This window comes from Simochromis diagramma, unplaced genomic scaffold, assembly GCF_900408965.1.
Source record: "Simochromis diagramma unplaced genomic scaffold, fSimDia1.1 OVJJ01000321.1, whole genome shotgun sequence".
NCBI classification, from domain to species: Eukaryota; Metazoa; Chordata; class Actinopteri; order Cichliformes; family Cichlidae; genus Simochromis; species Simochromis diagramma.
In genome coordinates this window covers 8,327,548-8,352,984 of record NW_024386772.1, presented here as the reverse complement: position 1 = coordinate 8,352,984, position 25,437 = coordinate 8,327,548, and the positions used below count along the sequence as shown (strand labels likewise).

General features: G+C 37.8%; 3 protein-coding genes across 4 annotated transcripts; 2 read left to right on the top strand and 1 right to left on the bottom strand.

Moving 5' to 3' along the window:
• Nucleotides 1-2,322: 2,322 nt before the first annotated feature.
• LOC120743146 (UNC93-like protein MFSD11) lies at nucleotides 2,323-13,201 on the bottom strand. The gene is made up of 13 exons (XM_040046720.1): nucleotides 12,702-13,201; nucleotides 12,270-12,325; nucleotides 12,067-12,174; nucleotides 11,906-11,985; nucleotides 10,716-10,812; nucleotides 8,121-8,179; nucleotides 7,849-7,993; nucleotides 6,862-6,911; nucleotides 5,094-5,159; nucleotides 4,884-5,009; nucleotides 4,615-4,789; nucleotides 4,393-4,528; nucleotides 2,323-3,228 (listed from the first exon to the last, which is right to left on the bottom strand). Exons 1-13 carry the CDS (start codon nucleotides 12,789-12,791, stop codon nucleotides 3,076-3,078), a joined length of 1,341 nt encoding a protein of 446 aa, XP_039902654.1. The 5' UTR covers nucleotides 12,792-13,201; the 3' UTR covers nucleotides 2,323-3,075.
• A 2,008-nt stretch (nucleotides 13,202-15,209) lies between these two features.
• Nucleotides 15,210-22,519, top strand: ubfd1 (ubiquitin family domain containing 1). Of its 2 annotated transcripts, none has more exons than XM_040046695.1 (7): nucleotides 15,210-15,297; nucleotides 18,593-18,862; nucleotides 18,979-19,187; nucleotides 19,267-19,332; nucleotides 19,448-19,553; nucleotides 19,632-19,714; nucleotides 22,037-22,519. In XM_040046695.1, exons 2-7 carry the CDS (start codon nucleotides 18,610-18,612, stop codon nucleotides 22,145-22,147), a joined length of 828 nt encoding a protein of 275 aa, XP_039902629.1. In that variant the 5' UTR covers nucleotides 15,210-15,297; nucleotides 18,593-18,609; the 3' UTR covers nucleotides 22,148-22,519. The 2 variants fall into 2 exon arrangements, with proteins under 2 accessions (XP_039902629.1, XP_039902621.1); XM_040046687.1 differs by lacking the exon at nucleotides 15,210-15,297 and adding an exon at nucleotides 15,462-15,706.
• A 1,001-nt stretch (nucleotides 22,520-23,520) lies between these two features.
• Nucleotides 23,521-25,267, top strand: rmi2 (RecQ mediated genome instability 2). Its single transcript, XM_040046707.1, has 2 exons — nucleotides 23,521-24,243; nucleotides 24,903-25,267. Exons 1-2 carry the CDS (start codon nucleotides 23,955-23,957, stop codon nucleotides 25,052-25,054), a joined length of 441 nt encoding a protein of 146 aa, XP_039902641.1. The 5' UTR covers nucleotides 23,521-23,954; the 3' UTR covers nucleotides 25,055-25,267.
• Nucleotides 25,268-25,437: the final 170 nt, after the last annotated feature.

Below are 25,437 nucleotides of genomic sequence, written 5' to 3'. Positions count from 1 at the left end.
CTATGCACACACATTGCTCAATGATTACTTTAATTGTGCTGCTGATGATTGCAACATCTATTATGTGGAAAGCGACCGGCAGCCACAGAAAACAACAAATGAGCAGTTAAAAGTGTTTCTGCTCATTTCATTCTGCATATAATTTACAGAGGGTTGTTAGTCATCTAATTTGATAGGGTATGTTTCTCTTTTCAAATTGGCTTATTTAATTGTGTTCTCAACCTTATTCCCACAAATATTCTCAGATGTGTGATTTCCATAATTCATGGAAATGAGGCAAGTCTTCAAATTTAATAACCAAGTGAGCTACAGGTACAGAAATGTGGTAATAAACACGGCTCTCTGGTTAAACTGACAGCCTGAGCTAATCAAGCAGGTCACAGATGAAAATTAATAAATTAAATGAATTAATCCCCTGGGCATACACAGACTTTGAAATTAAAACCATCTCATTGGTAAAGTACTTTGACAGCACAACTCTTGTTTGGCACCAGAAACGCAAAACCTGACAACAAAGGGAGCCGCGGATTTCAGACCTCTGACAAGCCACAGTCGTGTATCCTGTAGGTCCTGTTCAGTCAAGCCTGGTTATTACAACTATGATGTGAGGAAGTGACAAAATTAAGCAGATCTGCCCTAATGTGCGTGTTTGATCTGGATTGAGTCAGAAGTAGCGGCGTTTTGGGAAATTAAGGCAGTGTCAGACAGGTGAACTTGAAGAGTTGTGGGGAATGCTTTGATAAAGCGCTGTAGCTGAAGGAAAGGATATATAATAGACACTTTTTCCTTCAGTTTAAGAGGGTAAAAAATACAAAGGAATTGTAGTTCAAAACAACAAAGTGGCCTCAACAAGCTAAAATATTTTTCTGAAAACACAAGCTATATACTGTCTGACTCCGAAAGTGGTTTTGCCAAAAAAAAAAAGCATAAACACTCATGTGAAACATTCCTTTGAACATGGTGGCTTGTGGGCATTCATTTATGCACAGCTCTCTTGAGGTCCCCCCACAGCATTTCGATCAGGTTGAAGCCTGAACTTTAACTGGGTCATTGCAACACCGTGATTCTTTTCTTTTGTTGTAGATTTTCTCCTGTGCGTAGGATCATTGTCCTGTTACATGACCCAGTTTTGGCCGAGCTTTAGCTGTCAGACAAATGGCTTCACATTTGCCTCTAGAATACTTCAGCCTACAGAGGAATTCGTGGATGAATCGATGACTGCAAAGTGCCCAGGTACTGTGGCTGCAAAACAAGCCCAAATCCTCACCCCTACACCACCACGTTTGACAGTTAGTCTGAGCTGTTTGTGCAGATGTGCTGTCTTTGGGTTTTCAAACCTTTCAAACAAGCCACATTTGTTCAGCCTTCTTCTAATTGTACTGTTGTGAACTTTAAAATTCAACATAACTGAGCCCTTTAGAGTCTGAGATGTAGCTCTGGGATTTCTTTGCAGATTCCCTGAGCATTGCACAATCTGACCTTGGGGTAGATTTGCTGGGATGTCCACTCCTGGGAATATTGTAGCATTGTTAACACACACCAAACTTAAAATCTCTGTCTCTGGGTCAATTAAATTCTCCCAACCTACACTGCAGTATTGCAATGTTGGTAAAACCAAGCAAAAGTAGTTTTAATATTTAAAAATATGCAAGTTTAGCTATGAGGCCTCTTTGCCTTTTTTGTTTCTGTAGATAAGGTGGCGTAATAAATAATGCCTCCTGCATTAAAGATGCCAGTGTTTGGCCTGGTTTCTGCAAATTTCAGGTAATAGACCTATCCAAAGTTGGTTACTTTCCTCACAAGCTTATCTCTCCAAACTTAATAATATGAACCCTGCCAGGATTTAATTCTGTAAGTAAATGCCGTACACTTCACTTAGCCCTTCAGTGCTTTGTTGTTGTCAAGTAAGTGGCACAATTGACTTAAGATCACACAAAACTGCTTACTCTCATTATAATGTAATCAATACTCAATTACCAGTGAAGTAATGTGGGACCTCTGGGCCTGTAACCCTTTCTCTTAAACTTAGACCTCGCTTTCGCCTTCTTTTTGATTAATGGCAATTGATTTTCAAATAAATCTGGCAAATCAGGATTAGATCCATTCGATTTACAGTAGGCAATAGACAAGTTTTAGTGAGAAAATGCTGAAACCCCAATAAATCTGAAACACAGATTTGGAAAAAGCTCAAGATTATTTCTGTACAGATATGTAATATAAGTAGCTCAATAATGCCACATTGTTTTAAGAGCCAGAATTTGTGAATTGGAATGAAGAATGAAAGAAAACAACCCAAAAATTAAAGTGCAGGCTCTCAACTTGTTTACAGGTCACATGTAATTTAATTAATACACATGAGCACATTAATGTTTATCTACAGATCAAACCTTTTGTCAGCTGTTACCACTTGCCTTGACTTTAACATTTGCACCGCTGACTTAAATGATGATTTATAATAATCATGTAGACCACAACACAGTCTATACTTGAGCCCCCCCAGTGTTTTAAAATTTATTCAGCAAAATTGGTGAAAACATTTACATTAATATGCAAAAATGTAAAAAAAAAAAAAATGAAGTGATTGTCAAGCATTAATTAGTGCCATCTATTCTTGTCATTATAAACAGCACTAAACATCCTGCAGTAACGCTTTAGATTCGTAAATTAACTTCAACAATGGCACCGTTATTACGAACGTGAGCTTCCAAAGCAATGCAAAGCAGATGATAAGGTAAGTTATTAAAATTCCATATTAAGATCACGTGCAGTACAACAGAGTAATAGAAAAATAACTTTAAAGATGTCCGATGACCACTTTGTAGAGTGAGAGGGAAAAAGGATTGTGCAAAGTACAGTGTGGACTTGTAAGGCAGCTTGGTTTCAGCTATGGCATCAATTCAAACTCTCGTTAGTGTCGATGCTATGTGAATGTGCATGACCCTCGGTGCTTCATTATAGAAAGAGATTTTTAAAAAGCGCTTCATGAAATGAGATTTTTTTAAATTACAGGATTTCTGATGGCCTCATTTTATCCTGAAAATGAGTTTCAGAAAGCCATTAATGCTGAGATGAATCCTAAAATTCCTGTATATCTACAGAGAAGTTCTGCATCCTCTCCACCACGAAGAAGCAGAGTGTTCCAGTGAAGCCCAGGATGACCATCAGCAGGAGCTGCCACATCAGCATGATGTAACCGCTGTAGAAGAACGCAGCTGCTGCACAGACAGACTAACAAGGGACAGACAGATTTAATGTTGTTGATTAATATGATAAAGTGCTTTTACAAATCTAATAAACTAAGTTGCACAAATTATTACACAAAAATATTAAGTTTTCCAGCTTCACCAATCACCCCCTCAAAGTCATATCCTTGAGTAGCACAGCACAACTTCTGTAATGTCTGCTATTTTCAGATCATTGCCATTCTAAACAATCCAAACAATAACCCTTCAACTTAAGCTTTATTTAGGAGGAGTGGAAAAAGCTACAGTGAGCAAAATGTGGCCAGTGGTGAGTGACGATAATGGTGAAGTGGCCAAAAGGGTTCCTGTATTTTCAATTTGCTGTCTGCCAGTGCATGATATTACAGGCAAACCACACCATTCAGTTCATTTTCACATGATGCTCTCCCTCATACACCACAGGATATTATACTGTCGTAGAAATCCTCATAAACAGTCTGAACCTAAATCAACCATAAACATGCTCCTGAGCTGACCCAATGCTCCGTCTTAAAGTTTGGATTCTGCATGCGTTCCACTGTCAGTTTGGGTTGGGGTTTATATCCTGATCCCCATAAAAGTCTGAATGTTTCTCAAGTGGAAATGCACATGTGGGAGAGGTGTGGCCTACAGAGAGCATGAAAAACAGCACCAGCACTGGTAGCAGTGCAGCGCTGAAGATGGCGTTGAAGAAGAGATGAGATGTGTTTAAATCACACGTGGTTTTCATTTTTCTGGGCAGAATCAGAGAGCTTTATAAGATACTAAACATACTATTACTTTCAAACTCATGAACCCCACTTTCAGATTTACTGTTAACAATTTCCCAGTAACAGCAAAATCTGAGCTGGACTTCAACTAGGTGGCACAACCATGTCAACATTTCTCAGTTTGTTTCTGTTCATTGCATTGTGGTGTATTTTCCACGCCTTGACAAAATCAAAAAGATTTTTTTTGAATAGTTATAAAGCATACATTAATTTCTAGAGCTTAATTTTCAATTCAAAATCAAAAAAAAAAAAAAAGGAAGAAGGTATGATATCCAGCATATCTGCCTTTTTTCTTTGTACTGTGACTTCAGGTGAATTTATTTCACTTGGAAGGAACACATTTTGCAGCAGCTTTGGTCTTCTCTGCTAACAACGTCTGAGAACTGGCAACTCAGGATTACCTGGATGAATTTAAAAATGGCGAAAGCCGGCGTGCTTTCTTCAGCATAAACATGGCCTAATATGCTGTAGAGCTGTGTGTTGAAACAGCTGTCCCCGAGTCCAAGCAAAAAGCTGCACAGCAGGGCAATGGATACACTGAGAAAGAAAAAGAAGAAAGAAAATCAAAGCATAATCTCAAACAGTTTTTTCTTATATGCTAAATTATCATAAAAACTGGATACCTTGGGGTTAGATATGGCTTCTTTAGGGACGTGGTTTCAAAAACAATGGGGGCATCATCAGGGATGTTAAGAAAGATCAAATAGAAAGCAACAAAATGGGCAACCATTCCCAGAAACACCACAGAAGTTCGTCTGAAGCGGCTGTTCTTGCACAACAATCCAAACAAACCCCCACCTGATGGAAAAGGGCATATTCTGCATAAATCAATCAATCTGCACGGCCTTGAATGACTTTAAATAACTTTGCTAAGAGCAGAAAGTGAACGTACCTACTATTTCTCCAATGCCTACAACAATCCCTGAGATCCCAATCAAGCCTTTAGCTGCTTCTGCAAACTGTGCAGTTGCTCCGATACACGTCCCATACACTCCACTGTAAAAAGATAGCTCAAGGCCTGGAGAACAGGGAGTGCATGCTGTAGCTGCAGGCATTTTTACTGGAGGCTAAAATATTTAATATGCAAAAGCATTTGACTTACCGCTGTACGCCATGCAAGGACTCAGAAGAAGTATAGTTTTAGTCTTCAGCAGTCGTAGGATGGTTTCTAAAAGGGAGAGTTACAACACAACGATTTAAAATGCTAATAAATGCCGTTCTTCCACTAATACAATCTCCTTTAGCTCGGTATTGAGCTGAGAATTTAACACAGTTCAATGCAGAAGGAAAATATTCTGTCATAATAAGCCATATATAAATGCTAATTTAAAAAAAAACAGCCAAGAGAGACTTGGCTGTTAGAAAAATTCAGATTTTAAAAGAGGAAATCCCACTAGGCTTGTTTATATATGCCTGGATGGCCCTTCTTGACATGAATCAGCTTGCATCTTTGATAAAAGCTGATACCTTTAAGGCAGGTGTGCACGAGTCTAAATGCACACAGAGATACACGCGAGACAAGGTGCAATCTGATCATCCAAACAACTTGAGGCTGCACTGAAGGCAGGTGCAAGTGCAGCAGCAGAGTTTCCAGTTGACAAACAGATAGAATCTGAAATAAACTAACGCGCAGGCAGATTCTATGTACTCTGTTGTGATGCTAGAAGATTTTTATCCATATGAAGGCGATTTTCGCCTTCAAGAAAAACAAAACCGCCTGTGAGTGCCTGCTAGTTTCACAAAAAGAGCAATGAAAAGCAATGCAAATAACAGAGAGGGAAAGGGAAAATAAATACTTCGGTAGGATCTTACATTCCTTTTGAATGCTCAGTATATCAGATGATACCCATCTACAGTGCAAGGGGGGGAAAACAGTGAATAGCTGTACAGGCAGGAATTTCAACTCTTTGGTTCAATATTGGCTGATTGCCAGGAAATCTGGATGTACCCCTTAGGATTTAAAAAAAGCAAACAAACAAAAAACTGATATATGTTCCTTCGTACAAACAGGAAGAGAGAACTACAGTGTTGGAATTTAATGACTTTGAAATGTCACTGCAGTTATCCTTACAAATATACACTCAGCGGCTACTTTATTAGGTCACCTGTTTGTGTACTCATTAACGCAAATATCTAATCAGCCCTTGGTGCATAAATATGTAGAGATGGTCAAAACTATCCACTGAAGAAGAGTGATTTAAGTGACTTTAAACGTGGCATGGTTATTAGTGCCAGATGGGCTGGTCTTTTAGAAACTGCTGCTCTACTGGGATTTTTCCCACATAACCATCTCTAGCGTTTAAAGAGAATAGCTTGAAATAGAGAAGCTTGAAATAGAAAAGGCACATATATATATCTCTCTATATCTATCTATCTATCTATCTATCTATATGTATATATATCTATCTATATGTATATATATGTATATATCTGTATATATATCTATAGATAGATAGATAGATAGATAGATATGTCTGTGTGTGTCTGTGTGTGTGTAGAGCTCTTTATTTTCCTGTGAAAGAACATTTATTATCCATGCTGTCTGTCAGGAATATATTCAACAGTGTCACTTTTTCACTCTTCCAGCATGAATAAAACGGATTATAAAAACCTTGAATGAGCTCACAGTATCCATTTAGAGCACATTAGTCTTGTTACTACACAAAGTTCCTTATGTATCCATATATACAGCACATATGGGATTTTCTCAATTACACTTTGCACCAGCATGCATTTACTGCATTCAATATGCACATTTATATGGATGTATAATGAATCCAGTAAATGTATGTAAATGAGCAAGTATCATTTTAGCAAAGCTCGTTAGGTACGCCTCAATGTGGCTTTCCAAAAGTGCAGATAAAACTTACTGAACTCCGATTTAGTATCCTGCATGGCAGTGTTCGCTCTGTGCTTGTACCTAGACAACAACAATTAAATCAATAACAACTTCCACAACACTGAAATTAATCAACAGAGATAAACTGCATACACAGACAATCTCAAACGTCCCTTCAACTAAAGAACAGGTGGAGGAATTTAAAAATCAGACAGTGGAAGGATTGCTCCCGATGGCATTCTTTGTTATTCTGTTGGAGTCATTGTTTCGTTCCAGACTTGGCTAATAAACACTAAAACTCATACATGCATCACACGTACCCGTAACTGTTTTTCACACACATCTGCTGCCACAAGAGTGCTGGAAAGAGTATGTTTTGCTAACAAGACTTTTAGTCTCATGGTTTGTTTTTTGCGATGGATGTTTGTGAATGATACATTTATGGAATGTAATTTAATTTTCCCTATGACTTTTATTTGCCTTTGATGCCAGTTATTTATTTATTTTTACAGATTTTTTCCCCCATCTTGTGATTTCAGTCAAACTTTGTTCATAATTCAAGACATTAAAATTTTAATATGCCTTAAAAATGTTGAAGGTTGGGGTCTTTAACTGCTGTCTCTCTCAAAGAGAAATGTTCTGTCTTCTCTTCCCCAAATCTGCCTGATTGCGCCCTACTTAAGTAAAGCGCTGTGATTAGACAAGACTCTGTCAAAATTGCATTGATCTAGAGAAAACGATCAGTCCATTTTTTGTGAAGGACAAGAGTGATTTATAAGTCTTGTAGAAGAGCAGCAGTAAGTCAAAAAGTGGGTGATTTAAGATTAAGAAAAAAAAACTGTTTCGTGGGAGGTCTGAAAACACCTTAAGAAGGTCAACTGGATTAAAAAGGACATTTTTGGCCATGTTAGCCGTTGTGTATCCTATCCGAGCAGTAGTTCAGACACTTTATGTATTCTGAGTCATTCTGTGGGTCTGCAGTGAAAAATGTGTAATTATCTAAAGGATATTCATTTACATCGTGCGAGTTGAGAGCAGTGACTGCCCTTCCTCTTCAGAGAGCATCTCCTCTTCATGATGGCTCTTTCTCAACACCAGGAAGCTAAGTGTGCCGAGGATGGATATAACCAGCAGGGACAGAAAAATGTTTCTCCTGCTGTTGTCTGAGACAGGAAGATTAAAGTAAATCGCTTAATGAAAATGTGCTAGAAATATTAATAACATTAAGCTGGAGCATACTCGAACTAAAGAGCATTTTCATGCTGTTAACTTACACAAGTTTGACCTTACCTGGTATTTCTGTTCTTCCATTCCAGTCAAAATAAATGTAAAGATTACCAAACAACATGCTGTCGAGACAAAAAAAAAAAATGGTGCAAAGAAAATAAGTAAAAGAACATTTCTCAAACAAAGCAGGGATGTACTGGACTTGCTGATAGGTTAAATTCTTGTTTTCCTTTATTTTGATAAAGTTAATAAACCGCCTCCTCCTTAATTTCATGTTAATAGGTATGTATCAACTTCCACATATATGCCAGGGTTTCTCAGCTAGTTGGTGCATTTTAGCGAGATGCCATTTATTTTAATGTTGTGGCTGATTGGTGCAGCTATGCTGCATGCCAAATTATTTTCATTTCACTGTCGTCCAAATATAATTTATTGCGTACAGCACCCTCCAAAATCTCCACAGCGGCATTCAATATGTACTCGGTGGACAAGGACTCTACTGTGGATGAGCTGCATTTATAGATGTAAAAATGATGCTGATAGAACATCTGTGTCTGATCATGATGGTGATTTACTGAGAAAATAAACTAAAAGATATCATTTAGACTATACTTCCAAAAGTATTCGCTCATCTTCCTTCACACGCCTATGAACGTGTGAATTCATAAAGTTTAATATGATGTCCGCCTATCCTTTGCAGATATAACAGCTTCAGCTCTTCTGGGAAGGCTTTCTTTTTACAAGGTTTAGAAGTGTGTTTATGGGAATTTTGGACCATTCTTCCAGAAGTGCATTAGTGAGGTCAGATATTGATGTTGGACAAGAAGGCCTGGCTCACAGTATCTGCTCTAGCTCTGTCGGATTGAGGTCAGGACTCTGTGCATGCCAGTCAAGTTCTTCTACACCAAACTTGCTCATCCGTGTCTTGGTGGACCTTGCTTTGTGCACTGGTGGATAAAGCAAGAGGCCATCCCAAAACTATTACCACTAAGTCAGAAACATAAAATTGTCCAAAATGTCTTGGTATGCTGAAGCATTAAGACTTCCTTTCATTGAAAGTAGTGTTCTCCTGACAACCATCAAAACCCAGATTTATCCATCTGATTGGCAAATGGAGATTGCCACCGACTTCCACATTGTTATAATACCACTAACAGTTGACTGTGGAAAATTTAGTATCAGGGAAACATATCCTATCCTATCTCCTATCACAGTATCATGCTGGAATTCACTGAGCTCCTGAGAGTGACCCACTCTTTCACAAATGTTTGTAGAAGCAGTCTCCATGCCTAGGTTTTTGGCGTTTGGTAAGGCAAATACACCATGCGAGCCAATGAGGAACACAGAAACTCCTTCAGAATTTATCACAGTTTAACCACTATTGACTTTCATTATTAGTTCAGTTAAACATTCTCTGCTCTCTGTGCAATTTATTATGTGTACATCAAATTTTATGTGCACCAAACCTCTCTGGGCCTTTCAAACCTTAAAATAGTGACCTTTAATTAAAGTGCTCCCATTTGGACAATCAGAGTAATTAAAAGAAAAGACTGTGGACATGGTGTTAGCTGAATCATTTGAGAAATCATGTATGATAGACAGAAAATGTGGAGAAAGTTTATTTACTGGCTGGATCAAACACTGACTTTATAAGCATAATAATCTGCATTTTTGCCTCCGAGGATTCTTCTTTCGTTTTTTTGAAGCTGTTTATTTGCCTTTCACGGTTAACACTGGAATTCTGTGATCTATTTCTGTCTTTAATTACATATCTACCTAAACTAAAAAATGTAGATGAGCAATTAGTCTGTCCCAGAGCCACAGCAATGGATGAAAGGGGTTAGTCATGAAAGATAACAGTGATTTTCAGTCGTATTCTGTGTTTGTGTCTGCAGGCTGTGAAGAACTGATTCATAAGTTTACTGTGGCAGTGATCACCACTGGAGAGTCAGATTAGCATTGCCCTATTGGGAGCGTTGGCACAGGTGACAGCCAATGTTATTATTATACTAATTCAATTTGCATATTTTAACAAATACAAATTAGTCGTCCGAGCCAGTGTGCAAGAGCAATGGGCCAAATGGAGAAGATGAAAAGACCATAACTGTCACCTAGCGAACTTTAAGAGGCTTTCATGTTTTTTAGATTTTGCAGAGAAACTTATGACTGGTTTAAAGAAAAGATCATTTATAAAATGATCTACTAAATGTTTCTTTTTCTTTGTAGTTTGCACTATATATTTTTACGAGCTGAAAATACAGACAGAACAAAATGTTGGCAGCTGCACTGCAGTTACACCTTTGATCAACTGGAGCAGCTTCATCAAACAGCAGAACAAAACGATAACAAGCGAAAACACGGTGATCAGTCGTGTTTTATGAACCGGATGTACTGGTGGAAATGAATATTTTGATGCAAGGTCAATTAATTGTAACTTTGGGTTTGTTCAGAGTGCAGATGAGCAGGAAGACTGTTATATTCTCAAATAAAACATTACTATTTACTTCACACAGCCCAAAGTTAAAAATTCTCATATACAGCGTGATGCAAATGAAAACTAAATCAATGAAATGAAATGAAATACTCTCTGGTTTAAAGAAACTTTAAAATGTTAAAGGTTTGTCTTTAAAAGACACAAAGACTGGAGTAGCTCCATACCTGCACTGTAGGAGAGCCCAGAACATTCCAGTGTTTCTGTTGATGGTGGAGGCCTCTGAGTTTTCCACCAGAAACTGTCCTTGAGCTGTCCAGAGCACTGAAGGAACGTGAATGAGGGCGGGTCATTGAAGTAGGAAAAAAGGTCAATTAATGGCCCACATTAATAAATATATAATTTTAATTTTTTTTTACATTGTCAAGTAATGCATCATACCATACAGTAGCCCTAGGACTTGATAAAAATTCATTGCTCTGCAGTGATTTGAGGCTGCATTAAAAACATTTTTTCTTCATTTTTCCAGCACATGCTCAGCATGAGGTCTGCTTTCTCTGTATTTCCGCTAACATTTACAAGCAAACCAAAGGTGTTAAGCACTCTTTACAGAATCAGCCCCTAACCCATTTAAGGTCTAATTTGGGATATACTGTTTATGTTCATCATCATATCCCAGCCATGATAATCCCTGTATGCATGATTAAACTGCATTTGGATTTTGGCACAGAAATTGAGCTTGCATGGACTGCAAAAGCCAACAACAGCCACCTTCAAGTATTTATGTTGCTGAAAGTCTTCGTCTGTTACTACACTGTATCCTGCCTCAGTGTTCATACGCACATTTTAGTAAGTGGGCTGTGATGTGATGTATGTGGCAAAGAAAACTCTGAAAGGTGAATATTTAAACAAATCAAAAATACAAATATATACTCAAAAATAAACATAAAACATGAAAGCCTGAACTGTTGATACACGGCTTTCACGTGGTTTATGCCAAATTCTGACCCCTAGCAATGTCGCAGCAATGATCAGTCCAGGTAAGACTGGGTTATTTTAAAGATATTTTATGCAGAAAAAAATCAACACATTAATCGATGATGAAACTGATCAGTTGCAACCCAGCTGTGAAAATAAAATAGCCAGTAAAAACACCAGAATAATGACCAAAAAAAAAAACGTCCAATCAGTAATTGTTGACATACTCAGGTTTCAAATTTATATTAATAATTATTCAGTTAAATAATGATAATAACCGTACTGCAATGTTCATATTTTCACACCATTCTGTATGTCTTTTAAACAGACACTAACTCTCACTTTGTATATAATCTGCATGCAATTGCAAGCATGTATTCAAAGACATTTAAAAGCCAGGCTTGAAGTTCCAAAGACAGTTTAGGAGAGAGCGACTTACTGGCTGCTCCTATGCCGATGAGAACGGAGGTCAAGTAAAAAGACCATGTCGAGGGGACGATGAACATCCCAATGTAACCACTAGAGAAAAACATAATGATGATGAACGTGTCTCAGCATCTTTGTTCGTTTCCTTTATGCAAACAGCACGTCAGTATTTACCTGTACAGCAGGCCGCTCAGAAACATGGTAAATTTTGGTCCAATAACTGTAACAATCATTGGTGCAAGCAGATTGGAGACCGAGAAGACTCCATAGATGATTCCAAGGCTGTAAAGTGGGGGCAGTAAGTAGCAGTAAGTAAATAAATACAAGTTGGTGAACTGAACACCAGCATTTTCCCCCGTTTCTCCACAATGACCTACCTGTGGTACCCACTTCCAGTGAAAGTAGAATTTCCCAGGCTTTTCACTACAGTTTGCTGCAAATAGGAAAAGAATAAAAGTCTATGTGAACCACAGGGTTAGAATTTACATATTAAGTCACAGTAATGTCCTTAAGTCATTCATAAGATTTGATTAGTTCAGTGATCATTGAAGAAAATTAGAAACACGAGATGCGCCTCACATAGTCCTTTGGCTGATCTGTTTCATACATCCCATGAGGCGGTTAATTTTTTTTCTTTAGAAATTACTTTAAAAGCTGTTATGACAAGAAAAAAACGTTGTTGTATACGAGCAACATAAATGAACCTCCTGTCTCTTAAATACAAATCTCAACTCAATGCGTTGTCCTCTAACATTCTGGGGCAAAGTAAAAATGAAATGTAATTAAAAGAGCAAAGTTTACGAAGTTACCTCAACATTTCCACAGGTGGTGAAGGCGGTGAAAATAAACAAAAATCCCACACCCAAAATCACAACGTTGAAAGTCCTTCTGTCTGCCATGGCGTCTTCTTAATCGCGTTAAATCAGACACATTTTGAATTCACTGCAGACTCGCGATTCAGTAGCGTCGCTAAGTTTGTACTATAAGCCTAAAGCCTCCCATGTGCACTCGCGTGGATCCATTTCAGCAGCTGCGAAAATAAAGTTCACTTCACAAACTTGTAAAGTTCGCGTTTAGTGAGCGAACAGCGGCCGGAGATGAGCGGTGTGGCGTATATGCAGACAGTTAAAGAAGCAGCACTGTCACGAGAACACGTCTCTCCTATTACCCAAAGTACGCATGACAACTTGTGACTTAAATTAAAAGTTGCTGGGGATTTTTTCTTTTTTCTTTTTCTTGAGATCTTCCTTTTACTGTGACCTCTTCGTCATGGCTTTCGTCACTCTCCTTTTCGCCTTCAGTTTCTTCTTCTTGTGCAATTTGCGGACATTTACACGCATTTTATCTTTGCTGCCTTCCAGAGGTGACCAGGAGAAACATTCCCCGTGGGAAACAGATGACTTTTTATTGCGCTATTACGCAATAGGAAAAAGTTTATGGAGTACATGTCCCTTCCACGCATAAGGACGTTGGAGTGGAAAAGAGAGATTAGTTCGCATTGCATCCTTATTACCCCTAAATATCTAATTTTTGACTGATCAACACAATGTTTTTGCTATTGTATTATAATTATTGTATTAAATCTAAAAGACAAAAAATCCACACATCCACAAAAAAACCAAAACACATGATCAAACAAAGTAATCCAATACTGTGCAAAAGTCTTGCACCATTCATTTCTTCCTATTTTGCTAGGAAAATGGATAATGGGTGTTTTATGGAAACATGCTGACATACAGGGAAATACACTATATGAGGCAAAAAGAGAGTTCACACAATTCTAAGGAGCTTAAAAATCAATATTTGGTATGACCACCGTTATTCTTCAAAACAATCTGAGCTTTCTTAGGCAACTTTCTTGTTCCTTTAAGACGTCCTTAGGAATAGTTCTCCAGGCTTTCTGGATAACATTCAATGCTCTTCTTTGGATGTTCGGGGATTTTTCTTCCGGTCTCTTTACAGATGATCTCACACTACTTCAATAATGTTGAGGTCCGATCTCTGGGGAGAGCAATCTACGACCGATTGTCTTCAAATGTGTGATTTTCTATCCAGGTATACTTTTACTGCATTGCTGTTGTATTGGGGATTATTATCATGAGGAAAAATGAAGCCCCTGCTAATCATCTACTCTCGAGATGGCATTGCATTGTGAATAAAATCCCAACAGTATTTCTCTGCCTTCATAAATCCATCAGTTTTGACAAGATTCCCAATATAACAGAGCCTGTAGATTTTCTTTATGCTTGCCACTTCTACTGTCCAATCCATTTTTTTAAGGACACACTGCACAGTATGCTGAGATATGCCACGTTTTCAGCTAATAGCTTTTTGGGAATCGCTTTGTTGGTGCAAAAATACTATCTTATGCCTGTCAAACTGTATTTTCTTTAGCATTTTTCATACATTCAACTAAAGAAATAGGAACAAGTGATATTTTTGCAACAGGCTTTAGTGAAAAGAAGTGCCTAACTATACAATTTGCTAAGTTTTCTCTTATATGTAGACACAACACTGGTTCATCTGTTGAGGTGCTCTGTGTTATTGAATGATGGAATGATTCATAGGTCAGTGTTGAGTGCTTCAGCAAACAAACAAACAATTCCTCTGAAAATCAGATACAAGGTCTGGACTATAAATGTGCGAGAAAGCAGACAATGTCCAAAGAAATACTTTGAAAGACCTTCAGAAGGCCTGGTAGAACTATTGCCACTTTAAAAAAAAAATTACAAGCAAGTCTGGCTCCGTGGAAACAAAATATAAAGAAATAGCAAGTGACTTTTGCACAGTACTGCAATCAGGGACCAAAGCAGCACATAAAAGAGAGAAATTACTTTCCACACTGTGTAAGAGACTGTAGAATAACCACAGCCGCAGTTTTAAAAAGGTAGAAAGTTCATTAAGTCTACAGAAACTGTTAAAGTCAGATTATTCATTGTGGACTAATTATCCAGCATCCGTGACACTATTTCAGCATGAAACCAGTAACTCATATCTATGTATATATGTATATATATATTACACTGTAGGTTAATGTCTCAAAAATATTTTCATAAGTAAGATATGCATGTTGGTACGTGTTACCATAATATAAAAACATTATCTTGAAAAATATTACGATCCTGTCCAACGCCATCAGTTGTAAAATGAGTTCATGAACGCCATCTGCTTGGGGTTTTTTTCTTTTATTTTTTACTTTTCCATAACTGAAAATCTTGTGTAAAAGAGTTGGCGAGGTAAAGTCATTTTAAATTTCGAACCTTTACACCTTTTGAGGAAAGACTTAACCAATAGCCATTGATTAAAGTGCCACCTCCCGGTGTCTCCCTTGCTTTCACAACAACAAAGAAACGAAGCCAAGCGAGAGTATTACGTCTCTTCACTTCCGTGTTCGTTATCTTGGCCGTATGTACATTGGACTGTTCGTGCTTGAAAAAGTGTTTTCTTGCCTTTATGTTTAGCCACAATGTATCGACAGTAGCGTTAGCTAACCTGTAACAGTTTTTACAAAAACAAGAAAGTTATCTTCAGTTGTTTCAGCGAGCGCATGCGCATTTCCATTATCCCGGTTTGCCCATGAGCTAACTGAAACTATTAACGTTTAAACTTTGTTTGGTTGCGTATAGCTATATTAATAATGCGTTTTCAAAATAAATGATTAAATTGTTTCTGTTTCTACGTTGTCACGCGCGAATGTGGACAGAAGAACAATTTTAGCTGTTGTTTCCTGAATACTGGAGCCATCCTGCTTCCTGTAGTATCTTTGCCACAACCTACAACGGATTGTACACAATCATCATGGCGACGCAGGATGGTGGGTATTGAGAAAATTCAGCAGTATTTCAATAATATCTTTAAATTGAGCTCATATAATGTTAATGAAATTACACGTACCTCTAAATATACTATAAATATACTGAACTAATAATGGACATTTTCGTCTTTCCGCAGGGTAATTTTTTAACGTTCACTAGTGTTGCGGCTAGCTAATGTTAACGGTTGCTAACGTCCATTTACATTTAGCTGGATGTGTGAAGCACTGCGGTTAACGTGATGTCATTTAACAAATGTTTTTTGTTTTATCAAGTTAACTTAAGCTGTTAAAGACTTAACTGTATAGGATTAAGTATTGTAGCGATCAAACACTAACATACAGCCTATTTACTTTACTAGTTTTGCAGTAAGGCCATTCTTGTTATGAGATGTGTTGTTTTGCGAGTGCTTATTGTTGTTTAAAAACGTTTTTCTGTTTTCTTTTGGCGGCTTTTCGCTTTTATGTATCCCATTTCTCAGCACACATCGAAAGACTGCTTACTAGAAGCGGTGGAAAGACCTAGAAAAACCACGAGGGGGAAAGTGGTTAGCAGATAAGACTAAATTAGACTTCGTTACATCTTTGTTATTAACTCATAATACCTCCATACATAACTGCTTATTGTGTGAAACTATCGGGAACTGCACGAAAGTGAGATTCTTATTATATATATATATATATATATATATATATATATAAATATATAAAGACTATTAAGTCAACTTCTATTTTATTGATTTAAACGCTTCCAAACACGTCGATGTTTTGTATTATATCAAGGTAAACAAAACAAAACAAAAGTCTTATTTAAAGTTGCAAAGTAGACATAGATATGATAGGTAGCTAAATATAGTTCACAGGAATGTATTTTGTAAGTGATAAAGGTGAGCTGGGTTTCCCCGTTTTGTTTTGTTTCGTTTTAAGCCATTGTGAGTAAGCCGTCTAGGTTCAGCCTCATTTAGTTTTATTGTTAGTTTTTAATGAGAAGCAGAGTTTTGACACTTAGTCTCTCAGCTATTTCACAACAATTTTGGTAAATTATTTGTGTTAAATACAACCTGCACAATTGTATGTAGTTTGAGTTTTCCATGGAAAGAAAGCATTGCTACCTTTCGCTTAAGTATACATATATGTGTTCTGCCGCAGCAGATACAGTCTGATTCTGTGGGAAGCGCCACATTTATCCCAGAAAGTCAAAATACATAATAAACAACTCAATTGGCACTTTACTCCTGGAATTTTTAGGACTGTAGCCTCTTTGTCAGCCAGTCATTTTTGCTTGATATGCTTACCAACAGTCTTTCAAAACAAGTCCTTCAGTGGAAAGAGCTGTGGAAAAAAACTTAAGTTCAGCATCACAGCTCTGTTTATGTTTAATCTGAGTCACTTCCAGACTAATTGACATTGTGTTAAAGATGTTATGGCTGCATTTTGTTATAACCAACAGCAAAAAAGTCTGTTGTAAACTTTGCTGCAGTTTGCAAAGAAACTGACATGTCATCCAAAGGCAGTAGGTTGACATGAGGCTTTGAGTTCGGACAAAACTGGATTCAAGCTTTGAAACAGATATTGATATTTCGGTGGACGTTTTGTGAAAAAAATATCATGATTTGAGGCTGTTATCATTCTTTAATTGTTCTTGTGCTGGGATTAGCGGTCGACATACAGCTAGTTGAGATAGTTCTATTTATCTGCTGGTCTGCTCATAGATTGCCGTTATCATTTTGTTATGCAATGACTGGGTTAAACTCATTTACTGCAGATACTAGCATTTCATGTCTTATTAATTTACGGTAACAAGGCTGGGAGGATGATTGTTCCCCCCCACTAACAATGAGAACAATAGCCACAATTTCTGACAACTAAGATATCATCACTATGTTAATCTTTCTGTAAAAATCTGATATTATATATGTATGTCTGCCCTAATACTAATCTAATTCATAGGAGACTGTGACAGTGCAGGTGGTTGTCATTTAAGGCAAGGTGGTCAACCTCCAGCATAAAACACAAGAAACACTTGTAATAAAAAAGTTCCCTGAAAGAAAGACATTTGTAACAAATGTCATGGTAGAGTGAATATAATAGGAATATCAACATTTTGGTCTGTTGTTATTTTTAATGCAAAAAGTTTCTTTGTTGTAAAAGAGAGACAAGTGTAATCATCTGATAGGCTGAGACAACACATTTCTTTCTCTCTTTAGAAAACTTTGTGGTTGTTATTGTGATACATTGTTTTTTGCAGTGCTGTTGTTGGCACTGACGGCCTTCCTGTAATCAGCTTCTGTTATGTGTGTCTTTTAACATCTCTTTGGTGATCATGGTGAATGTGATTAACTATAACTGGGAGTTTCCCTTCGCTAGCATAAAAAGATTTGCCTGACAGCACTCATTTGAGTGACCAATAACCAGAACAATTGGAAAGTCCAAGGAACTCAGGGAAGATCTAAGAAGAATTGTAGATGTACACAAGTTGTAAAGGTCTCTTGGAGCCATTTCTAAACAACTGCAGATTTGAACATCATTAGTTCAAACAATTGTACATTAGTACAAGTTAGTCAGATGTGTCATTACTTTGCTGAGGGCTGGAAGAAGAAACAAACTGGAAATTGATTAAGATGCTCTAGCACCCAATTATTATTTTGTTATTGCCATTAAAGATGTATATTGTACTATCATTCGATCTTGGAAAAATAAATTTTCAAAGAAATCATTAAAATCCCCAAATCACCACTACATGTGAGTGTATGGAGACCTTTGACCACATCTCTATAGGCAGTATCATAATGCATAGGCACTCTTATATGGAAAATTTGAGATATAATAATTTAAACTTGGAAGGGTTACTTTAAAGGAACATAAGTCTAAGATTTCATTCTTTTCCAGGAAGTGAAGAAGTCATAATGGAAACTGAGGCAAAACCAAAAGAAGCTGAATCACTAGGTGAAGATGATGAAAAAGGTGGTGCAGAAGCGACGTCTCACACAGATGCAGGAAACTCCACAACTCAGGACTCTAATATTAGCAATGGGGATGATACAGAGGACAAGGAAACAGTGGACTTGAAGATCATTTGGAACAAAAATAAATATGATCTGAAAATTCCTGTTGATAGCACCGGAGCCAAACTAAAAGAGAGCATTCACTCACTCACTGGTGAGAGCCAACAGCATACATTTCTTCTTTTAAATTAATTGTTACAATGAGTGTTGTTTAGCAACGCATAAACAATAAGAACTCAAAGATAGTTCTTTCTTTTCTTTTTATTTTAGGTCTTCCACCGGCAATGCAAAAAGTGATGTATAAAGGATTGCTTCCAGAGGACAAGACGCTACGTGAAATAAAGATTACAAATGGTGCAAAAATAATGGTAGTAGGATCTACAATAAATGATGTATTAGCTGTAAATACACCCAAAGAAGTCATCCAGCAGGAAGTTAAAGCTGAAGAAAACAAGAAGGAGCCTTTATGCAGGCAAAAGGTTTGATTTGTCGCCTTACTGTAGAAAGAGTTTTTTTGTTGTTTTTATTTGTCATTTTAAATCTGCACTATTATCTCAGCAACATAGGAAAGTTTTGGACAAAGGTAAACCTGATGACATCATGCCAGCTATTAAAGGAACAAAGGTAAGAGAAAATTAACCTGTTATTAGCTGTAGATAAAGGTGCTTTTACAGTGATACAGTGTGTTTGAATATACACAACTAAACACAACTGACAGCTGTCTTGTGCCGCTTAACAGGAACGATTACCAACAGTGCCTTTATCCGGAATGTATAACAAATCCGGAGGAAAAGTTAGACTCACATTCAAGCTGGAGCAAGATCAGTTGTGGATTGGAACAAAAGGTAAGATTATAGCTAACCTACTTTTGCTAGCTGCACTGCAACATAAAGATGCTGATAATTTAAATTTCTCATCTGCAGAGAGGACGGAGAAAGTCCCAATGGGCTCCATTAAAAACATAGTGTCTGAACCCATCGAAGGCCATGAGGACTATCACATGATGGTAACTATCTTTTGTGTGGTAAAAAGCTGGTGTGGCTGTTCACTAAAGTGACTGAACTATGTGTGCCTCAACGATGGAGTCACTGTAATAGAAGGTTTTCAGTTAAAAAAAAAGTTTCTTTGGGTGGTATACTATCCATTTGTTAAGTAGTGATGTAATGACACTTGTTCCTAGCTAGGGTTAGGGTTCTTGTCTTTTTAAAGTGCTGTAGCGTTTTGTCTCTTGTTCTTTTGATTTGCGAATAGATACAAAAACCCCAAAAGGGTCACTTACAGGACCCTCAACACATGTCTCAGCTGTGTTCACACGTGACGGAGAAAAGGAGTGGGAGATTAACAGAGTGTGGTGGCAGCAGTGATGTGGGTGCTGTACTGCTCTGTTGTGGTGAAGAAAGAACTCAGTGTGAAAGCAAAGCTGTCTATTTACCAGTCGGTCTACGTTCCTACCCTCACCTATGACCTGTGAGCCCTGGGTAGTGACTGAAAGAATAAGATTGTTGATACAAGTGGTAGAAATAGGGCGAGGAGCTTGGTCACAGTGTAGAGCCACTCCATATCAAAAGGATACAGTTGGTCATGTGGGTTCGATGCCTCCTGGGCGCCTCAAATGAGAGGTGCTTTGGACATTTTCCACTGGGAGGAAGCCCCAATGTAGATCCAGGACATTCAGGAGAGATTATGTCTTCTGCAGGCTTGGGAAGACCTCATTGTGGCCAGGGGAAGAGCTGGGAGAGGTATTGGCAAGAGGGAGGTCTCTATTTAGACTGGGATAACCATTGGAAGATGGAGGACCCTCAGACAGTTTAATACTCATCCTGTCATCCTACATCTTTCCTGTCCAGTGTCCATAATAGCCTGACAATAGATCTCTGGCTAGCTACAGCTCATTATAGTATTGCAATTAGCCCACAAAACCTCCTAAACACACTTTTTGGTTCTTTTTGTTGTTGTTTGTTTCTTGTTTGTTTGTTTTTTTTATTTAAAATGTTCGTCAGGACATGGTATATCATCTTTAGCTAACTAACAGTATTGCTAATTGTATTGCTGCAAGTCTCCTTCTTCATCCAGTTATTGCTTTTTATTGTTGCTTTTTATTGTAATACCTAGTCAAACAGCCACATTGATTATTTTATTGGAGATTAACAAATCTGAAGTAACAACATCAGAACAAGATACAAGATACTTTGTGTGTGTATAGAAGTGATCAATACACCAAAAAAGACTTTGAGACCAAAGTATGTCTCTGTGTAATTTTGTTTGAATTTCATAGCAGCTTCACATGAGTGCATCCAATCAAATAGTATAATGTCTGAGCACATATAAGTGGGGCTTTGAGGGACTTCCCTGGTATTGAGCTTTATTACCACCTCATCAGATACCACCCTCAGTGTAACAGATCTAAATGCAGATAATGTTACAGCTGTAGAGCAGAGATATTCAAATGTATGATAGTGGAGTCAAAACAATGCTTTGTGTTGTCATGTTTTTGGCTCAAAAATGAAAAGTGATGCCTGCAGCTTCCTCCGAGTGTTTTTTTGCATCTCTCAACAGTTGAAAACATATTCAAAGCAGATAGACGAGGAGATGGGAATGATTTAAGATAGAAGAAAGATAAAAGCCAAACATTAGATTTGGTTAGCCAGGTTTTTTACTTTAAAATAACAGAAAGATTCAGTACAGTGGCTGTTTTTACATTAAGCATACTATATCATATTATATTGCAAAATAACATTTTAGTGGATTATAATAAATGACTCTCTTTGTGTTGAAAGGGCTTCTAAGAGGCACTGTGCACACTCAACATGTTAGTACTGGGTTGTACCCCATTTTTCCTTTAGAGCTACCTTAGTGGCGCAGATTCAAAAAAGTACTGGAAACATTCCTTGGAGATTTTGGTCCATGTCATATTCAGTTGACAGCATCACTCCAAAATTCATGCCACGTTCACAGTCTCTTAAATCACCTTTATTCCCCATTCTGGTGCTCGGTTTGAACTTCTGGTGTTAGTCTTGGCCATGTTTATGTGCTTAAATGCATTGAGTTGCATTAGAATAAGTATGCCTGATAAAGTATCCAGTGAATATGTATGACAATAGACATTTAAGGCTTCCTGAAGTCCAGATTTTTGTGTCTTAACATCTGATCATAATGCAAGTGGTTGAATTTTATTTATTGCAAAATAAGTTCTTTTTTCTATAAATTAAATTTGCTTTTAAAATCTATACAAGACACAATGTGTTTATTTATTCTCAATACATGTTTACATTTGCAAATGCCTCTGAAACCACTTAATGTACTTACCAGTTTGTCTTCCACCTTGCAGGCTTTTCAGCTGGGTCCAACGGAAGCTTCGCAGTATTGGGTCTACTGGGTGCCTGCACAGTTTGTCGATGCAATCAAAGACACAGTCCTTGGAAAATGGCAGTATTTCTAATGTGCCTCTTTTTTGACAATGATGAACTGGGATTGAGAGGAGATGATAACATGAAACTGGAGTCAGCAGTGTCAGCAGTTTAAGGAACCTCTTGGAGTGTATTCCAAGGACACTGACGGATGCCTGTGGACTAATCATATTCTTTTTAGGTTTAAAGTGCACTATGTGGCAGCATAACATTTCTCAGCCCTGTTGATCATTCAAGGTTTTCAGCAAATCCAAGGGAAAACAATTACAAAAAAAATGTACAGAAATTGCTAACACTTTTCTTCAGTTATTCTTAAAGAAATAAAAAAAAATATTTAATGAATTGAATGTGCCAGATCATTGCTGTCTGTCTTCTCCGTTCAGTATTAAATCCACGCAAACTTCGTCTGCATTATTTTATTTTTCCAAGTTTTACACTTAAGAACAGATGCAGTTCTTTCCAATTCTCTTGGCAAAAAACTGCTCGTGCTGTCTAGTGGAATAGAGGCTGTGAACAAGCAGCAATTTTCATGTCCTGCCACAAATTGTGAATTAGATTGAGGTCTGGAATATGCCACTGCAGAACCTTTAAAGTCAATCCTGTGCAGTTTTGGCTTTCTTGTTGTGGGTCATTGTCTTGCAGACAAATAAATCTCCAGAGTAGCAGCTTTCTTGCAGACCGCAGCATGTTTTCCTCTAGGATTTTGCTCTGTTATTAGCCCTGCAGTGATGTGAAGTGCTTGCCTTGTATTAAACAGCCAACAAAAAGTTTTATTATGGACTTGAAATGTTCAGACTTCCTAACCCTTAATTTTCAAGGAAAAGTTACACGATGAGGGGTGGAAGTGAAGCTGAATCTATAAACCACATTATGCAACTTTCTCAAAATGACTTATTAGTCTTGTCATAGCGGAGGTGAGTTGCATAAATTCTAGTAATAAACTCATTTGTCATGATTATTGTCATGTCCAGAGTGGCATTATGTAGTGTTCATTAGTCTTCAACACTTTTTGGCAGATTAATAAACAGCTCTGTATTTTTAGGAGCTGAACAACAGCAGTTGTTGGTATGTTTAATTAGTATTAATTTGTGGTTTTTCATTTTGTTTATTCAAGCAGTGTTTTTCACAGTAATATTAATCAGCATCACTCACCCCTATAATATGCAACTAAAGCAGTTGTTGAGACCCCCCTCCCGTGTGGCTTTAGTGAATATTATGCTGCAGTCAGAGCTATTCCTATGCATCCATGGAGTATGCATCAGATTTAAATAACAAAATGAGCTGCTCCTTGGACTCAGATGTATTTTGCAGCAATCTTGCATAAATGGCTATCAGTATTTAAAACAAAAACAAAAATACCAATGGAGACACTTTCTATTTTGTCCATTTTAAAAAACATGTTTTTTTTAAATATAGCTTCAGGATTGTCGGATTGTAAACATACACTACTGTACATTTCATTCATTATCACAGTTTGTCAGGCTGATTTCTATACAAGGTTTTAGCTCTTTATCACAGCAGACTAAAACTTTGTAACATTCACAAATTGACCTGATGCCCAGAGATCCCCCCTGTGATGCTTACAAACAATACGGAAATGACAGTTACACTAATTAAATGTGTTTTATCTGTGAATTTCCCCTCTATCATATGCTGCCTCCTATTCACCTGCCTGTGATTGAAGTTCAGTTTTGATGCTTTTACTCTGAAGGAATCAGGCGAGGACGTGTTTTATTGCCAGAAAAGAGTGCTGCCACGACTTCCGCTCGTGGGGAGGCGGGAAATGAAAACGCTGTCGCAAGTTGTCCGTCGCTTGAAGCCAGCAGCAGTCTGGCAGTGATGTCCAAAGTAGAGAAGACAGACGTGGAAAGGACACGTCCCCCGCCTGTTAAAGTGCTGTCGGGGCAGCTGAGGGCGGCAGGGAACTGGGGCACCGCTGATAGCGGGGCCGGCTGTGTAATTAGACTGGGCAGGGGACGCTCTTTGCCCGTCTCGCTGGTGTGGATGCAGGGGACTGTGCTGGAAGTCCAGCAGGACAGAGACACCGTGCTGTTGATGGATGAGACGGGGACTTTCATTGTTCAGGGTGTTAACAACATCCCCAAAGGGAAACCGTGCTTGTCCCAAGGTAACTGACCCAGACCCAAGCTAGATTCTGTTTCAATCCACACAGAAGCTAAAATTAAATTACCCCACGAGAACAATTATTGGCTATTAGGCATATATACCGGTAAGTGAAAAGAAACTGCTTTTGTTGCTTAGTCATTATTGGGACCAATTAGAAAGGGGACGTATATTCTGTTTGGTTAAAGAGAAAAATATAGCTTTGTCCCCATTTACTGCATTTTTATCTAGTGACAGAATCAAACACAAAATGACATTACATTCTAGGAGTTATTAAGAAGTATCTTAATAGAAGAAAAAAACAACAGGATAGGCTCTTTTTTTTAATTACAAATAAAAAGTATAACTACTATTGTTAATGAACTCAGACCGGTATTTTAAAATTCTAATAAGGTTTTAACACACTGCAAGTTCAAAAGCTGTAGTTGAACAACAATTTTTAAATGAGATAATTTTCACTCTAGATATTAGTGGCCTGTTATTGAATTCATGAGAATCCTGGTTAATGTGAATATTTTCATCAGAGCACAGCTTGTTAGGCTGAAAGGAGAGCATTAATCCTAAAATCTGTGGCAGCAAGCTGGCAGATTTATCTCTCCAACCACGATTTACCGTTGAAATCACTGTCGGTCAACAGTTCACCACTTGCTGCTGTTCTTACAGGGAAATATGTCATGGTGATGGGCATCATTCAGGCGATCTCACCAGAACCAGTCATCCGTGCAGTGAAGATGGCAGACCTCTCGGAGCTTGCTGCACTTCACAGACGGATGTGGAAGCTTGAGGTGGATGACCTGCAGCAGGTGCTGGCTTGAATGCTGGGCTGAAGTGCTCCTCCTCCTGTAGCTTGCTACATACTACTGAAGTGTCAAATGTTACCTCAGCAGACTTAAAAGATGACTTTCCTGTCTGCTGGACTTGTTTGATGGAGGTCAAGTGATTAAGAAAACTGGTGTGTGTGGCTCCTAATCCAAAGTTGTCACTGGAGCTGTTAGATGGATAACTTAACCTTGACCAAAAAAAACAAACTATCTTCATTGTACTAGTACTGTTTTGAGGTTTTGACTCTTTTTCAGAATACCTTTGTTAAGTAAACATGGTCAAATAACTTTTCAATAATGCATCAGGTCTTTATTAAAACACTGCATCAGTATTGACATGAGAGTTCAAAACTCCCCATTGTGTATAAAGCCATCAC

Bases quoted from the DNA above. Each gene is read 5' to 3' on its own strand.
- LOC120743146 (XM_040046720.1), bottom strand. From the start codon at position 12,791: ATGGCAGACAGAAGGACTTTCAACGTTGTGATTTTGGGTGTGGGATTT. The intron at 7,994-8,120 runs GTAAGGTCAAAC...TTCCTGTCTCAG, and splicing joins TGGAAGAACAGAAATACCAG to ACAACAGCAGGAGAAACATT. The intron at 6,912-7,848 runs GTAAATGAATAT...GTTGTTGTCTAG, and splicing joins CTGCTCTCAACTCGCACGAT to GTACAAGCACAGAGCGAACA.
- ubfd1 (XM_040046687.1), top strand. The intron at 18,863-18,978 runs GTGAGAGCCAAC...TTTTTATTTTAG, and splicing joins GAGCATTCACTCACTCACTG to GTCTTCCACCGGCAATGCAA. The intron at 19,554-19,631 runs GTAAGATTATAG...TCTCATCTGCAG, and splicing joins GTTGTGGATTGGAACAAAAG to AGAGGACGGAGAAAGTCCCA.
- rmi2 (XM_040046707.1), top strand. From the start codon at position 23,955: ATGTCCAAAGTAGAGAAGACAGACGTGGAAAGGACACGTCCCCCGCCT. The intron at 24,244-24,902 runs GTAACTGACCCA...CTGTTCTTACAG, and splicing joins GAAACCGTGCTTGTCCCAAG to GGAAATATGTCATGGTGATG.